General features: G+C 47.6%; 1 protein-coding gene and 1 long non-coding RNA gene across 7 annotated transcripts in view; one reads left to right on the forward strand and one right to left on the reverse strand.

The window, feature by feature from the left end:
• The window catches only part of Impa2 (inositol monophosphatase 2), a 29970-nt gene that overhangs the window by 2401 nt on the left and 9813 nt on the right, over positions 1-17756 (forward strand). Inside the window, exons 2-4 of the mRNA NM_053261.3 lie at positions 10529-10662; positions 15024-15128; positions 17405-17450. Coding sequence (NP_444491.1) covers positions 10529-10662; positions 15024-15128; positions 17405-17450 — 285 coding nt within the window. The remainder of the gene's footprint in view (positions 1-10528; positions 10663-15023; positions 15129-17404; positions 17451-17756) is intronic.
• Positions 469-13160, reverse strand: Gm30321. 6 transcript variants are annotated; one of them, XR_003952604.1, is made up of 7 exons: positions 12903-13160; positions 6649-6670; positions 6308-6350; positions 5799-5864; positions 2911-3049; positions 2083-2374; positions 469-1656 (listed from the first exon to the last, which is right to left on the reverse strand). It is a non-coding gene; the product is annotated as a predicted gene, 30321 (long non-coding RNA). The 6 variants fall into 6 exon arrangements; XR_003952601.1 differs by having other exon boundaries at positions 5799-5868; XR_003952602.1 differs by lacking the exon at positions 6649-6670 and having other exon boundaries at positions 5799-5868.

Here is a 17756-nt window from a genome sequence, read left to right on the forward strand (position 1 = left end):
GTTGCAGGAGACCCCAGCTAGGGCCTCTCGCACATGCCCTACCACAGAGCCACACCCTTAGTCCTTACAGTATTTTCTCCCTCATTCCTTCTGTTCTTCTCTTCCTCCTGAGAGGGTCTCCATGTTTAGCCCAGGCTGGCCTCATGATCCCCTGGGCTCTGCCTCCCGCGTGCTGGGATTATAGCTGTATAGCATAATGCTGGCTCACTGTAGTGTTACCTGTGAGGGACGAGAAAAGTACACATATTTTCCTATTGCAAACTGAAATTTGTTGTTGATATTTTAGAAAATTTGTGCTGCTGCAATTAAATTTTTTTTCTTAAAGATTTATTTATTATTATATGTAAGTACTCTGTAGCTGTCTTCAGACACCCCAGAAGAGAGGGTCAGATCTTATTACTGATGGTTGTGAGCCACCATGTACTTGCTGGGATTTGAACTCAGGACCTTCAGAAGAGCAGTTAACTCTTAACTGCTGAGCCATCTCTCCAGCCCCTACAATTAAAATGTTTACAGTTGTCATCGACCGAGAACTTTACATTTTCTTTAATGCTGCCATATTTTATATATTACTTAGAACATGAAGAGTGTCGAGCAGGCTTTGATTCCAGCTGCATGCTTTTAAAACCTCTCTTCTAGCCTGTCAGTACCTTTCTCGAGCCATCTGTCCTCTACAGGTATATTCCTTTCTCTGTACAGTGGCAGCCGACAGGCCAAATGGTGTGGGGGACAGGAGGAACGCTTCTGAGAGCCATCCCTTTATAGGCTAGATAACAATAACTTACAGCTATGCCTGCACACCCCACAGATAGATCTCATGAAACCTAAATATCTACTCAGATTCTTGCCCAAATTGTTCATACCCACTTCAGTACTAGATGATGCTGGGTCTGATGGGGTTGGTAGCAAATCTAGGAGACCACGTTGAATCTACATTTGACTTCTGCCCACTTGCAAAAAAAAGGAGATCTGGGGAGGTGAGACTGTATTTCATTAGTTTTAAATGTCCTTTGCATGTTTATTTGTTTCTTTGATACTATTTGTTTTTTGAACTGTGGTACTAAAGCAGTGACATTCATTCACCAGGCAATATGTGTCGAGCAACTCGGGGACTGTGCGTAGCCTTCCCTCTGAATGTGATGTGAGGGCTGTGTAGAATCCTGTGTGAGACTCAATAGCCGCAGTCCACCTGGCTGCTGCATAGATCCTACCCAATATGGCTGAGCTGTGTTAAGAAAGAGGTGATGATAAAGGATTGATTACCAAGGCTGAGGTGACAGTTTGAGGTGGATGTGGGTCCTGAGGGAACAGGATGATATCAGGGATTTGGGTCTGAAAGTCAGGTGTCACTCAGGGTGGACAGTGTCCTGAGAAAGCGAACTGCCGGTGAGGCAGGTGTGGGGGTGTTCTGAGCTTCTGACACATGGACAGCCAGTGGGATTCCCAGCCGAGAGAGACTGACCGCATCCACAGGAGAGGTAGAACGTGGGGAGGCTGGTCAGTTGGCTGCCCACAGGATGCTATCACCCCAGCCTGGGCTCCTGCTCTTCTCTTTGGGAGAGTCCCAAATGCCCCTGTATGACGTCTTCCTCTGATGACTCTGTTTTCCTCTGATGACTCCATTCTCCTGCCCGGGCTGGGCTGATACATCTACCACTGAAGGAAGTGCAGAGAAAGAGAGCAGTGATCTTACATCCACAGTCCCTGAGTGACCTACAACTCACCCACCCCCACCCCTGTTATCTCAGGAGCCAGCCTAGGAGGGAACTCTGAAACCTTCGCCAGCATTTAGTCCCTTCTCTGCCTGCCACCCCAGTGTTGCAGATGAAACCCAGGGTCCCTGTGAAGCAACAGGTCATTAGCGATGAAAAGCAGGTGCCCTTTGGAGGGTGCGCTGGTTTTCCAGTATCCTGACCCCACCCGAGAAACCAGCTGTTTTCCTTATATGAAGTCATGTTAAAAGGGGATGTGTTTCTTTTCATTTCTTTGGTTTGATTTTGTGAGACAGGGTCTTACTATGTTGCCCCAGCTGGTCTTGACCTCAGGATTTTCCTCCCTTGATTTCCCCAGGGCTGAACTTACACAGCCGTCAGTGTATTGCTGTTATTTCGTCTCATCTTCCTCCTCTTTTCCTTCTGTTTCATTTCCTTTATTCAGATTTTTCTTTAAATGAAAAAAAAAAAAGAAAGAAATGGTGTGTGTCCGTATTTGAAGGCGAAAGTTGATGTCAGGTGTCTTCCTCTGCTGCCTCCTACTGTAATTTTTTCAAGATTTTCTTTTTCTGTATGAGGGTGTCTTGCCCGCATGTTAGGTGTGTGCAGCACATGAGTGCAGTGCTGAAGAAGGCCAGAAGAGGGCGCTGGATCCCGTGGACCTGGAGTTACAGAGGTTAATTACATGTAGGTGCTGGGAATTGAACCTGGTCCTGTGCAAGAATAAGAGTTTTGTAAACCACTGAGCCATCTTTCCATCCTACCCTACCACCTTTGTATTTTTTGAGACAGAATTTCTCACAGTATCTAAGCCAGACCAACTGGCCAGCACGCCTCCGGCAACCACACACCACCATCACCACCCGCGTCTTTGTATCCCTGGTTCTTGGATCACAGGCGGGTGTCACCATGCTTGGCTTTTATGTTGGTGATGGGAACCCACACTCAGGTTATCATACTTGCATCACAAACACTTCATTGACTGAGCCTTCACCCCAGCCCCAACTTTTATTTAACTTTTGTTTTGTTTCCCCCAGTGGGGAAGGGGCTCAGGAACTTTGGGTCCCCCTCTTTGTATATGCCTCATGTTCCTTTTACTAACAAAAGCTGTCTGAGAAAAATGGGAATGGAGTGCCCTTAAGAAGGGGAAAGACTGCATGTGTATCTGGGAAGGAGGGAGTCTGGTGGATTTCCTCACCTGAAGAAACGCTGATGGAGAGCCATTTCTGATATCTGAGTCCCTGAGGTGGCCCTTTGCTAACCCAAGGGAACCTCTGCCTTGTGACGATGATGATGACGATGAGTCCTTGGGGCTAGGGGAGGGCACGGCTCTATAGCTGGAAGAGTGAAATGTTGGTAACCAGCTCTAGGCATTCCCCTTCCATGCCCATCCCAGCACTGGAACAAAGTGGGGTGCAGAAGAGGGGATCCTGACCAACCCTTACTCCCAGCCTTAGCCTGCCTGGCTCTCAGGCTAGCCTGGATTGCTCCCGGCTTCTCCTGGAAGTCAAGGAGAGACTTGAGCTGAGGGGAGGCTTTGGTTTCCCCAGGCTGAGTCAGTCTGAGAATCCCAGTGTTGCTGCCTCTGCTTGCTCCTAGTCTCTGGTGAGCACTGCCTGACGTCCCTCTGCCGCCGATGGAGACTAGTCACGGAAGCCTGCCATCCATAAGACCACATAAAGGAGGTCAGAAGAGAGCCTGAGAGGTGGGGATAGCTTCCCGAAAGACTGTCAGTGTTAATTTGTATCTTTAAGAAGGGCGAAGTGATGGGCTCAGGGGGTGTGGAGCGAAAGACACAAAAGGTCAGGCAAAGGTGCATATGAAGGTGGCGTGGCTGAAATAAGTACAGAATCCGGGAGCTGCAAGAGCCTTAGCCTAAGCCTGAGATGAGACTGGACTGGGGGGGAGAGGTGTGTCAGTCAGCCACCAGGCATGAGAAAGGGAGATAGATGCGCAGTTGGCTAGAATAGGCGCTCGGCTTAGGTTGTCTGACACTGGGGGAGATGCATAACTTTCTTTTTGGAGTTTGGAATTCAGGCTTCAGTGGCTTAAGTATACATTTTATATAAACAATAACTGAAGGCTCCTTGGAGAGGTGAGAAAGGCCAGAAGGCCTCTAAAGCACATGCTGTAGATAGTGCCTGTAAAAACAATCTTTTTTAAGCTCACACTAACTTGTTGCTGGTAGAGTTCATTAAAATCTCTTAAGAGTAAAGGGAAAAGAGTCATGGAAAAGAGCTTAGAAAATAACAGCACACACTAACTTGTTGCCGGCAGAATGATTAAAATCCCTAAGATTAAGGGGGAATGAGTCATGGGAAAGTGCTTTAGCTGGGACACAACACACACCCCCATCTCCCACTGCAGCTTAGCTATGGCTACAGAGCAGGGTGACAGGCTTTTAGATCTCACCGCTTGGTGGCGAACACTCTGTCACCTCTCCTCTCAGTGTGTGAAGATTGAGAGTTAAACTTCTTTAGCTTCCTTTTCTTTTAAAAAGCCCTATAATATAATATAATATATTATTTAACATAATATATATTATTTTATATATTTAATATATGTATATATTTATAAATTATATATGTTAAACTTTTCCCAACCTTAGATTTTACGTTCCTGTTTGACATTTGCATGTGGGGTGTGTGTGTGTGTGTGTGTGTATGTGTGTGTGTGTGTGTGTGTGAAATGTCTGGTCATAAGCCATTAGATTTTTGTCAGATTTATTTTCTGACAAAAGCCAGAGTGGTAGGAGTCTGAGAGTGTTATCAGTCGGCACAGGCAGCTGGCCTGGACTCTTAAAACAACTCGATGTCTCAGATGCCACTGTTGCTGTAGACAAGCACATTATGGCTCTGGGTCCCAAGTGACTGTCGATCTCAGAACTCTGGTTGTGAAAGGTAGCTTATCTCTACTCAGTCAGTGATAGAAAATGGGCAAGAACAAGAAGGTAGATGAGCCCACAGTTGTGAACTCACTGGCTGAGTTAAGTGAATTTGTATAGCTTCCCCATGTGTTGGTCCACAGGGCTGGCACCATCCAGGGCATGCTGCGGAGGCTTACCGGCTTGCCTGCGGAGCAGGGTGAGCTTATCCTGAAGATGCTATGATGAAAAGCTCATTGCCTTAAAAGCACCCAGTCTAGGGAAGAGACAAGACAGCCACTGTCCCCTTCCCCTAGTCAGATGCTATGGCTACCAGCCACTGACTCAGAAGGAGACTCAGCCAAGATCTAGATGTGCTGAGGTGTGACTGGGAGAGCAAGCCTGCGGTCGGGATAGCTTGGGGTGTCATTATAACTAAAAGGGACATTGTGTCCAGAGAGACAGAGATGAGAGGAGGCATGCAGGAGAGACCAGTGAGGGACTGAGCTTGACATGGGATGGTCCCAGGGTGGCCTCACGCCCTATGCACTTCAGGCTGGGTATGAAGGGCCTGCCACACAAGAAACAACAGGCTAGTTACCTGACTGAATTCGTCTGATCCCCCACACTCCAGGCGTTGAGGCAGAAAGAGCATGGTTCAGTGCTGGCCCAGCCTACATAGTAAGACCATGTCTCCAAAAACAATGGCAGGAGGGGAGAAGGAATACACAAGGCTTAGTGTGAGGCCAGGACCTGATGGAAAGGAAGTAGCACTATTGGAGGGCACAGGCACATTCTATCCAGTATGGCAGCCACAATAACACAACAAAGGCTAAAGTGAACAGTCTTGTTTTAAAAGAGCACGTCACCCCCACACCACATTGAGCCCCTCTTACAGAATCTGTGGTGAGGTGAGGCCTGGTGTGGATAGAGGCTTTTGGGTCGTAGTGACCAATCCCAAGTGGCCCCTGAGCGCCACACTCAGCGGTGGGACTTTTAAACTGAAAAACCAAGCTTGTTAACTATCCCTGAGGCTAGACATGCCATCACAAGAGTGCCTACAAAGGCCTTCCAGTGTGGTGAGTAGGCACCTCGGTGTAAGACAGCGAGGCATCTTTATCTGCCCCATCGGCAAGTGTTCATGGGGACCTGCAGGTGTGGCGGCCTTTGCAGAGGCTCACATCTGCTTGTAGGAGGTGGACACAGAATGAAGGGGTTCTCACCAGTCACCGAGTGCTGGGGACAAATGCCGGTCTCTGCGAGAGGCCTCTTGTGCAGGAGGTGCTTATCTGCCTGAGTCAGAGAGAAGAATGGTGTCTTAGTCACTGTCCTTTTGCTGTGAAGAGACGCCATGACCAAGGCAACCGTTATGACAGAAAGCATTTAACTGGGGGCTTGCTTACAGTATCAGAGGCTTAGGTAGTACTGGTGACTCTAGAGCAGTAGCTCATAGCTACAGCCTGATCCACAGACAGACAGACAGACAGACAGGCACACAGAGAGAAAGCACTAGGACTGTTGGACTTTCAAAACCAACCTACTCCAAAAAGGCCACACCTTCTGATCCTTGTAATCCTTTCAAACGTTTCCACTCCTTGGAGACCAAGCATTCAAATGGATGAGGTTATTGTGGCCATTCTCACTCACACCACCACCAACGGGGATATCTGGCAACAAAAACCTCATGGAGGGATACCACCCTTAGAGTGACATCATTGGAATGAAGATGTACCTGAGAGACAGGGTTCCTGCTGGTCTTGAAGCTCTTCAGATCCCTATAGCAAGAGCAAGGGGATGTGCAGTTAGTACATGGCCCCGAGTGGGGCTCTGCTTGTGGAACCCCCCACCTGCACCCCAGGAGCTAAGGTTTTCTGTCCTTTGACGAGGGCCTCTTCTTGGGACCACCCTGGCTGTTATTCGCAAGGATCACAAACTCTGAAAAGGGAGAAACCCCCCCAAGGGGAAAGTTCGGTGTTTCTTGGAGGACATGGCCTGTGAAGTGCAGAGGTTCTCCATTCTCACCCTGGAAGCTCGGGAGTACAAGGGGAAAATCAGGGCAATCTCTGGACCTACCTGAAACATGGGGACTTTGTTCCTAAAAGGAGGAAAGAGATAGATGCCTAAGGCCAAATCCAGAAAGCTGCCACATGACGTTGGCCACCCAGGGTAGTGAGGGCCATCTGTTTCGTGCTGGGGAGATGTGTGGTTATGGAGGTAGATGATGGGGTGAGTACCTAAGGCAGACTGAGTTTGGCTTTGAAAGCAGAAGAGTAGATGAGACCATGTTCTAGGGAAGTCCAGAGGGTAGTAGGTTCCGGGCACACTGGAACCTTTGCTAGCACAGCAAGAGGAAGAGCCAAGAGAACAGACCCAGGGTAGCTGGTGTTTAAACAGACATGGGTGGTTCTGTTGGAAGAAATGACAAAGGAACCACCCCTGCAGTCCACGTGCCTTACGGGTCCTTAGCAGTTACTGTACTCCAGACAGCTCCACACAGGCAGCTAGACAAAGTGTCAGGGGACGTCTGCTGTCAGGGACCTCATGCTGTAATGGGGTAACACAGCCAAGTACTAAGCGTATAAGACAGCAGCAGGTGGGAAGAAGGGATGGGTGGAGGGCCAGGCTATATATATAAAGGCCCTGGATAGAAACAGGTGCTGTTAGGTCAGCGGGGAAGTCTGAAACATGAAGAAGAGCAACCTGATATGTTGGGTTGTAGAGGGTGAGCCGTGCAACATTTGGGAGTTTGGGGAGTGATAGGAAGCCACTGGGGAGTTTTCAGAAGTTTTTAAAATGTTTTGTAAGCTTTAATTATTTATTTATTATATGTAAGAACACTGTAGCCATCTTCAGACACTCCAGGAGTCAGATTCGTTATGGCAGATGATTTCGAGCCACCATGTGCTTGCTGTGATTTGAACTCAGGACCTTTGGAAGAGCAGCCGTAGGTGCTCTTAACCGCTGAGCCATCTCTCCAGCCCTCTAATCTCTGTCTTAAATCCTCAGTCTAGCTTCTGTGTGGAGGCCACATCAACTGGTTTCATGTCTGCTTTCCTCTTAAGTAGGTCTCAGGAGGCACTGGTTCAAAATGGAGATTTCTTTATGCGCGCGCGCGCACACACACACACACACACACACACAACCTACCAAGTAAGACTGTCCCAGCCTTCTGGTACCCCTCCTTGCTCCAAGGTATGAAAACTGCCCTGGCTTCTTACCACAATGGAGCATGCCAGAAATGTTGATCTCAAACCCCCAACCCCAACCTAGAGAAAGGTCTTTCTTCTTCCAGCCGAAGTCCAGAAGCTCTGTGGCTATGTCGGCCTGTTAGACTCTTGAGATAGATCCCTCTCCCCTGGCTCCCCCACCACAGCAAGCACATTACCCAGCTACATTTGCTGCACCCATACACAGGATACGATATACACACAGTGCCAAGTAGCCTGCCTGGACTGGCCCAGAATTTGAAATTCCTGGAGGATGTCAGGCCTCATGGGAGCTAGACACTTGAAGACTGTTGAATTTATGAGCACCTGTGGAGATGGCTTTGGCAAGCAACGCTGTGTGCAAATCGGTGTCGTAAGTGAATGAGTGTGGTGATAGTGGTGGGCAGGATATTGCCGGTTCAAGACAGGAAGTCCTGCAGTGCAGGAGGGAGGCGGGCAGGATGTGAACAGTAGTGGTGAGCTGAAGTTAATGGACTGTAGGTGACCTCTCGGATTTTGCGTTGCCTGTCATTTCTAAACCTTCCGTAGTCATGCTTATCTGTTGTTTTTGCAGCCCGGATTAAAACAGTACCGCGTAGGTAGACTCTATTCTGGGAAGGACACTGAGGCAGAGCAGGCGGGAGCTGCTGCATGGAATGCTGAGTGTGGGACCACTGGATGTCTCGTTTCTGGTTTTTGTTTTGTTTGTTTGTTTGTTTGTGTTTGTTTTTTAAGATTTATTTATTGGGCTGGTGAGATGACTCAGCAGTTAAGAGCACTGGCTGCTCTTCCAGAGGTCATGAGTTCAATTCCCAGCAACCACATGGTGGCTCACAACCATCTATAAGGGGATATTACGCCTTCAGGCAGGCGGATGTATATGCAGCAGAGCACTCGTACATTAAATAAATAAAGTTTAAAAAAAAAAGATTGATTATTTATTATATGTAAGTACACTGTAGCTGTTTTCGGACACACCAGAAGAGGGCATCAGATCTCATTACAGATGATTGTGAGCCACCATGTGGTTGCTGGGATTTGAACTCAGGACCTCTGGAAGAACAGTCAGACCTCTTAACTGCTGAGCCATCTCTCTAGCCTCATTTCTGTTTGTTTTTTTAAGATTCCATTTGTGGCTGGGCGTGGAGGCACACGCTTTTAATCCCAGCACTTGGGAGGCAGAGGCAGGCGAATTTCTGAGTTCGAGGTCAGCCTGGTCTACAGAGTGAGTTCCAGGACAGCCAGGGCTACCCAGAGAAACCCTGTCTTGAAAAAACTATTAAAAAAAAAAAAAAAATTCCACTTGTGGGCCAGGTAGATGGGTCAGCTGAGCCTGAGGGCCTGGGTTTGTATCTGGGACACACCAACTTCTGCAAATTGTCCTCTGACTTTCCTACATACATTGTGGCTCGTGTGTGTCCACACAGACGGACAGACAGACACAGAAGTAAGATGTAACTTAAAGGATTCTATTGACAACCCTCATTCCCACCGACGACCTCTTCTCCTTGGCATCCTCAGTACATAGTGTGGGCCAAGTAGTGCTGGCCAGATGCCTGCTAAGTGCCACAACGGGCAAAGGGTGTCATGATCTGAGTTGCCAGTCTGGCTTGTACTTTCTTATGCATTTAGTATGTATATATGTACGTATGTGTGTGTGTATGCGGAGCCAGATACATGTCCCATGATGCACATGTGGAGACAGAAGGACAACTTTCTCCTTCCACCTTTACAAAGACACTGGAGACTGAACTCAAGTCATCGAGCCCACATGGCAAGCACTTTACCCCCTGAGCCGACTTGCCGACCCTTGATGGTGCTTTAGAGAGAAATATGTGATTTGGGAAGGTAGCTGTTTCTGGAGGGAATATGTCAAGTCTATATTTAGGTACCCTGACTTTACCACTTTTATCCGGGTTTGGACGGATGGACGGACGGACGGACAGACGGACAGACAGACATGAAGAAAACAGTCCCAGATAGAACTGGAGGTGTCATTTTCTTCCACACGCTGTCATTGATCCTCCTGAAGCGTTCAGTGATGGCCTGACTGTGTTCTGGTTTCCTGTTTGGGTGTCTAGGAGTTCCTGGAACAACACCTGGGCAGCAGAAGTGGTGCCAACCCAAGCCTTACCCTTGTGTTTAGTCATAGTGGGTCCAATCCAGATGTCCTGACAGCTCACCCTGCTGTTGTAGAGGCTATGCTCGTGGTCCCTGAGAATCCTCCAGTGCCTTTGCTGTGCTCCTGTAGGTGGCTGGTGCTCTTCTGTGTACAGCAGCAAGCACCAGCCTCGCTTTCCATGACGCAGCTCAGCTCTCAGTGGGGATGTTTGTAGCCTGTATTCACCGGCACATCACATGTGCGCATGATTCATAAAGTGAATCAGAGGAAAGTTCTTACACACAGATCTCGCAAATTTGAAATCGCAGGGTTCTCGGAGGCAAACCTGTGTCCCACCATCTTATTTTGGGGAGCTCCTGTTGACAGTGCCCCAGCCTTTTTCAAATCTTTTTTTTTTTTTTTTTACTTCCAGAGAAAACTGTTTCAAAGGTAGAGCTTTGAGTGGAATTTGAATGTAGCATTTCAGGTGGGGAGTCAGAGTAAGGTCTGGTGGTTAAGATTCCTAGAATCAGGGAAGGAGGAGGGGAGAAAACCCCAGGTCCTGGTCAAGGCTAGCAACTCCCCAAAGAAGGTTGGGGTCACAAGGGGGCCCACAGACCTCACTGCCTCTCATGGTTTATTTCAGATCATCAGGAAGGCCCTGACAGAGGAAAAACGCGTCTCTACAAAAACATCTGCTGCCGATCTTGTGACAGAAACAGATCACCGAGTAGAAGATTTAATTGTTTCTGAGTTGCGAAAGCGGTTTCCTTCACACAGGTGAGCGCTCTCTTCAGGAGGCACACCCCAGTAAGTCACCGAGGGAGGAGGCCAGGAAGGAGGCCACAGTCCCTCTCCGAGGCACCCTGCCACCTATCTCTGAAGGGTAGATGGGAAACCCCAAGTTGTTAAGTCCAAGCCCAGGTCCTTCCATTTTTAGGGAAGAGAATTGATTGCTTCAATTCTCTTTGCTGTGATTTAACAACCACCCAGCCTTGGTGTCTCCTCAGGGATACAGAAGAGCCTCCGCTTTTTTAAAAAATGTATATTACAATCATTTTATTAGACTGTTCTGTAGGTTTCTTTTCCAGGAATACTTTTATGAACAGTCAGTAAATATGAGATTTTTGTTATATAGAATAATAATATATCTTGGGCAGGTAATTATAGCTGCTACAAGTTCAGGAGTATAACAGCCAGATCATACCTGGAAGATGGCATTTCTCAACACTCCACCCTTCCCTCTAACCTTGAAATTCATTCTGTTCCCTCGTCCTCTGTTCCCTGAGCCTTAGAGGAGATGATGAACCTCACTGTCATTTAGGGCTAAACATTCAACGGTCACTTATTCCCACTTACAATAGCGCTTAGCCTAGTTATAAGGCACTCAGTAACTGTCATCCACTACAACAAGAACTTTTTCTCCTCAAAATTCTGTGGACTTAAATGTAAACATTTGAAAGGCAGTTTGACAGCTACATCATGTCCATTTACCGAAACAATAGTAACTTCTCTTCTGGGATCTACAGTGTCCCCAGCCATAGACTTTAAATTCCATACATGACTTCCCTCCTATTGAATGGGCCTCAAAGTCAATTGGAAAGTGGGCACATCTTGCCTGGCAGGTTGGTAATACGCTTACAGTGTCCACAGCTAAATTAGACCACTGATGTCATTTCTCCCCTCCAGCACTATGAAAGCTAGCAGCAGCGGGGTATCTTCCAGCTCAGTTCCACCTTGGTTTCTCTTAAGTCCTTCCACCAAAGCATGTGATATCTTCAGCCTGAGGGGTTTGCCATCTAGTTCTGGTGAGCAATAGCCAGGATTGTTTTGGAGGTGTCAGAGACCACCTTGTAAAGGAGGTTACTCGTCTTGGCATTGGGTTTTTTTAATTTAATAATCTTATTTCATTTTTAAAAATATTTTATGTTTGTGTGTGTCTCAGTTATGGATTTATTGCTGTGAACAGACACCATGACCAAGGCAACTCTTATAAAGGACAACATTTCATTGGGGCTGGCTTCTAAGTTTCAGAGGTTCTGTCCTTATTATCATAGTGTCACTCCCCGTAGGCCAAGCATATGCAAACCACCACACTGTCTATGTATGCCGGAGGTTCTGCTTCCAACAGCACATACTCAGAATCACTCCCTGCCTCTGACTCCAGAGGGATCTGTAAAAGCGTGCCCTACCTCTAAAACTTAGTGGGGCCTCCCTTGCCACCCAGGGTCATGTGCTGGAGCCAGGGTTAAAATATGCGCTGTGTCAGACTCTGTTCACTGCCGGTGTCCAGTAACAGACACCCCTTGCTGGGGACAAAGCAGATGGTGAGACACAGGCCTTCACAAGGGTGTCCCTTTTCAAAAGCTAAGAGCCAGAGTTCTTTTGTCTTCTTGGGCCATCTTGTGTAAGATTGAATATAAGACATTCATCTTTTCCTTAGAAAAATGAAGATATTGGCTCAGCGTTTCTCACGAAGCGCTAGAAGGTCCATGGGCTCTAGAGTTGGACTATATACAGCAGCCCCTCCCTAGACCCTGGTTCCTAAATGACAGATGTTGAAGAACAGGGCTTTGGAATCAGGGCCTGGCTTTCTTTTCTCATGTAATGTCTCATAAAGATGCTAAACTTCTAAAACTGGGAGGGCAGTTCCTGGAGATCTGGGTATTGATTATTTTAGTCTGGCTGTGTATCTGTGTGGCCGTGGGTGACACATGGTAATCTCCTCAAACATGATAGGTGTCTCCCGTTTTCCCCACCTGTGGATAAAAATATGTGAATTAAAGAGTAAGTTTTGGTTAAAATATATACATTCTTTTACTGCTTTTTAGCACTCTCTGGGGGTGGGGGTGAGGTGGGGTGGGGGTGGGGTGGGAGAATCAGTTGAACCCAGGGCCTAAGCAAGTTTTCAATCACTGAGCTAAATTACCTCCCCTGCCCGGGGTCGAGGGACGATACAGCAAATAACCATGACCAAGGCAATGCTTATAAAAGAAAGCATTTAGTTAGGGCTGGCTTACAGTTTCAGAAGCGTAGTCCATTATCATGGGAGTGGGAGTATGGCAGGCATGGTGCTGGAGAAGGAGCTGAGAGATCTCCCTCTGGATCCGTAGACAACAGGAAGACGACAGACACAGGGCTTGAGCTTTGGAACCCTCAAAGCCCAACCCCCAGTGACGTACTTCCTCCAACAAGGCCACGCCTCCCAGTCCTTCAAAGTAGTGCTGCTTTCTGACTTCTCAGCATTCCAATATCCGAGCCTGTGGGGACTATCCTCACGCAAGCCAGACTCTTATTATTTCTTCTCTCCTGTTCTTCCAACCTGTATATCTTGCTCTCATCTTACTGTTCAACTTACGACTCTGAGCGCTTTGTTGGTTAAGAACAGTGTCCTCGGCACAGAGCAATGTCTGTTGGATGCTTAAGTCAATTAGAATGTAAAGCAAAGCCCTTTCCTGCCACCAAAGCTGGGCGTTTGTATCAGGTCCCTTCCCACTGTGTTTTACCCTGGACTCCCCTATGGGCCAGCTGGTAGGCACGGGAAGAGGGGACCTAATGGCATCAGTCAGCTCCGTCATGGACTGAAGAGACAGTCGTGACCTATTTAACACCACACTCAATAGCCGGGAGAGAAGAAAGTCTCAGAAGCAGCTGACAGTCTAAATCACATGGAGAGCTTGTTGCCTCTTGACTTGAGGTGTATCTCGTCGCCATTTTCATCTGCTCGGTCCTGCATTCAAGCTTTGGTGCTGTTCCTTGTCTTTTTAAGATGGTTCATTGGTTAAGAACAATACTGGCTGCTCTTCCAGAAGACCTAGGTTCAATTCCCAGAACTCACATGGCAACTCACAACTGTCAGTAGCTCTAGTTCCATGGGACCCAACACGCTCACATAGATATGCATGTTGGCAAAACAACAATGCATATAAAATGCATAAGTCTTTTAAAAAGTAAAAGTATCGTGTGTTTTCCTTAAAAAAAAATTTTTTTACTCAGGACACTCTAGGAATATCAAGTAACTTCAGAAGACATTTCTGGAAATGGTATGACTCCTAAGCCCTAGAAAACTGGCAGAAAATTTGCACATTTGGTGTCACCTAAGAGAGCCAGTTTTCTCTGAGCCCACATGTAGGTGAAAAGAAGTGGAAAGAGCTTCCCAACCTTTGGCTTGGGTAGCTGGTGCTTGTTGGCCCCATTTTTACAAATGGCATTGCCTTCTGTGGTGGTTTGAATACACTTGGCCCATGGCAAGTGGCACTATTAGGAGACCTTGTTGGAGGAAGGTGTGTCACTGTACAGGCATGCTTTTGGATGAAGATGTAGGACTCTTGGCTCCTTCTCCAGTACCATGTCTGCCTGGTTGCCGCCATGATGATAATAGACTGAACCACTGAAACTGTAAGCCAGCTCCAATTAAATATTGTTCTTTACAAGAGTTGCCTTGGTCATGATGTCTGTTCACAGCAACGGAAATCCTAAGACACCCGCACATGTTCAGCTTAAGGTTTTGGCTCCTAGTAGGACAGAGAACACACTCATGAGGATAGTTAAGGGAAGTTTATTTACACAGAGCCTTGTTAGAAAAGAAGGGCTGACCCAGAACCTCTGATCTGGAGACAGCCAGTGTGGCCCTGAAGGAGCATGGCAAGGAGACACTCTGAGGACAGGAATCTGATGCTTTAAGAACAGGGGGACAGGAAGCATCCCTCTTACTGCACTGCTCCCTGGTCCAGCCCTTCTTTTCTCCCAAAGGGAAGCAGAGGCCAGGGAGGAAAGAGTACAAGGTCCAGGTGGGGAAGGGAGGTGTAGGTGACAGTTTCCTTTCTGTGGCCCAGGTTCTGCTCTGCATGCTAGCAAGACCTCTCGGGCCTCCGCTGCCTCTAATCCATCGCTAGCTCCGTGCGGAACTGGGAACCAAGTTTTGCTTGCCTCTGTGCTTTCAGGTGCTCTGCACTCCTGCATCTCTGCCTGGCCTGCTCCATTTCCCTTGTGTGCCTCCAAAACCGCAACACTGAGAGTCGGTCTGGTTTGGGGGGTGTTTTGGTACTGGGGCTGGAACCCAGAGCCTTGTGCCCTGCTACTACATACGCTCTTCTCCTGAGTGTTGGACTTGACTCAGGCTGAGCCCCCTGCCCCAGCAGGTTCATTGCAGAAGAGGCCACAGCCTCCGGGGCCAAGTGTGTGCTCACCCACAGCCCGACCTGGATCATCGACCCCATCGACGGCACCTGCAACTTTGTGCACAGGTGAGCAGGAGTTGGGAGTATGCAATTACGGGCCTCCGTGTGACCCCATAAAGTATTAAAAACATAAGTGTATGGTAGATTTCTAGTCTTGTAAGAGAGAATCAAATCTTAAAAGGTTTTCCACTTGTGACTCTAAAGAATATATAAAGAAATTAATTTTTAAAAATATTTTTGGCAAGGCACGTGGCTTTTAATTTTAGTACTCAGGAGACAGAGGTAGGTAATAGATCTCTGAGTTTTAGGTCAGCTAAGCCAATACAGTAAGACCCTGAGTGTGTGTGTGTGTGTGTGTGTGTGTGTGTGTGTGTGTGTGTGTGTGTGTGTGTATGTGTGTATACACTTTGGGGGGGTGACTAGGTATGCTGGTGAGCATCTGTAATCCCAGCATTTGAGAGGTGGAGATAGGAAAGTCAGAAGACGTTCAAGGCCAGCTTGAGTGACATTTTAGGGGGTTCTTTGTTTCTTTAAGTGTTTTTGTTTACTGCTGACCTATAGCACAAAGGCCAAGATAGGATCACAAGTTTGAGACTAGCTTTCCCTATACTTAAATATTTTACTGTACTTTAAAAACAATTGCCTATAGATGAGACTAATTTAGGAGTTTGTCTACAGCTATAAGACATTGAATTGAATTGAATTGAACTGAATTGAATTGAATTGAATTGCGGCTCCTTTAAGAAGTTGCCCCTGGAAAAGAGGGTTCAGAAAGGAAGCCTGGGGCTGAGGTACAGAACCAAAATATGTCAGTGACATTTGAGAGTCACTCCTTCAGGAGCCAACGTTGTGACTGCAGACGGGGCTTACAGGAATAAGGCTGAAGGGCTAGCGGTCCCTGACAGTGACAGGTATGGGAGCTGTGTATACTTGCCAAGAGCCATGTATTAGGAACCAAAGACGCAGAGGCAAGATAGGAAACGTGGCTTCCCTGGAGGGTGGGTATTTTAACTTGTGGTTCCTGCAGATATTTCTATACTTGGAGCACTTCCCCAGCCCCAGACTCCTACTCAAAGTTATGTGTACACCATGTTGAGGAAGTAACGTGAGCAGAGCCAGGTATGACCTAGCTCTCTGGCCTCCATGCTCTGCGTGCATGCTAAGTAGTAAGTACATATTAAGTGTGGCCACTGTAGTGACTTACCTTGAGAATCCAGTTATGCATCAAGGGGACCCTTTTGATGCTGTGGAGTAGTGCCATCTGCTGCCACCAGGCTGTCACTTCACTAAAGCATGATCCCTCATATGCTTTGCTAAGTGAGGCACCTCTCACTTCTGAGCCATTTGTCATCCAGGGTACTCAGAACGAGGATGCAGTGGCTATACCACAGTCCAGCTAACGGCCTTATGTTCATGTTAAGTTGTCCTATGGCTCTGGTGTCCTTGGATCTCCAGTACTTCCTGGATCTGCAGGCCTCAGGGGAATCTAGGGCTGGAAGGAATGTCCTCTGAGAAACAGGCTCTAATATTGACCTGACAATTCCAGTTACCCAGACCACAGCTGTGCCTGAGACCTGAGCCATTAAAAAGCCTGCAGTGCGGGGGGGCCATAGCTGACGTGTCTGAGGGAGAGCTGCGAGGCGCCTGGCTAGGACGCAAGGAGGGTTTCCGCACTGGGTTCTGCCTGCTCGTGGTCTGGGTTGGTATTTTCCCCTGCCAGTTCACAGTACTTGGTTTTTCCTTGCCCCTTCCTGTTTTTAAAGCTCCTATGATCTTCTCACAAAGGAGAGACTATTTTGAAACACAGTAACAAACTGACGAAACTAAAACCACGGTCAGACTGTGGCATCAAAACCATCCCTCTACCACTGGCTCGCCCTGCTGTTGCCTGCTGGGAGCTCAAGCAGGAGACCGGATGGGTATATTAGCATTGCTAAAAGGTCGCATCTGTGTGGCCGCTGGGTGGGCGGCGGGGGTCCTGTGATATCATCTACTGGGTCCTCCACATACATTCTGAATTTGAGGTTGGTCTTTTGCGAATTCTCCACCTGCTTAGGTTGCTAGGAACCAGAAGTGTGGTTACTATTGTCGTCTTGATTAGTATTATGTCTTACCACGGCTTCCAGAGTGCAGTTGTTGCTTTAAGTCAGCTATTTAGCAGCATGGCTAGCTGAGCCTGTTTACATCGGAAGCAGTGAGTGAAACTGGAAAGTCATTTTGAGAATGAACCCAGCCAGACTGCAGAAAGGTCCTCTTGTGGGGGAGGGGAGCCTTCATGCCGCTACACACATAGCTTTTGAGAGCCAGTGCTATACTGTAACCCTTTCTGTCTTCCCTCACAGGTTCCCCACTGTGGCAGTTAGCATCGGATTTGCTGTTCACCAGGAGGTAATGTGGCCCTCCTTGCCTGGTTTCAGCGTCTGCGTTGCTCTTTGACTTATACCATAACCATGACTAGTATGTCCAAGTGTGTATTTTTCAGATCCAAGAAAGTAAAGAACCACAGATGGATTTTTGTAGGGGTGTTGGGGCTTAGGTCTCCAGGGGTGGACTGGCTCTTTATTTTATTTTTACTCTTCTGTGATCTAGTCATAGCTGCTGTAGAAAGCAATGTTCCAAGCAGATGGTCCGAATGAGTCTCCATCTGACCCCTGGAGCGTGTGATCTGGTCACAAACAAAAGAGAACTCCTATT

This window comes from Mus musculus, chromosome 18 (genome assembly GCF_000001635.26).
Source record: "Mus musculus strain C57BL/6J chromosome 18, GRCm38.p6 C57BL/6J".
NCBI lineage: Eukaryota > Metazoa > Chordata > Mammalia > Rodentia > Muridae > Mus > Mus musculus.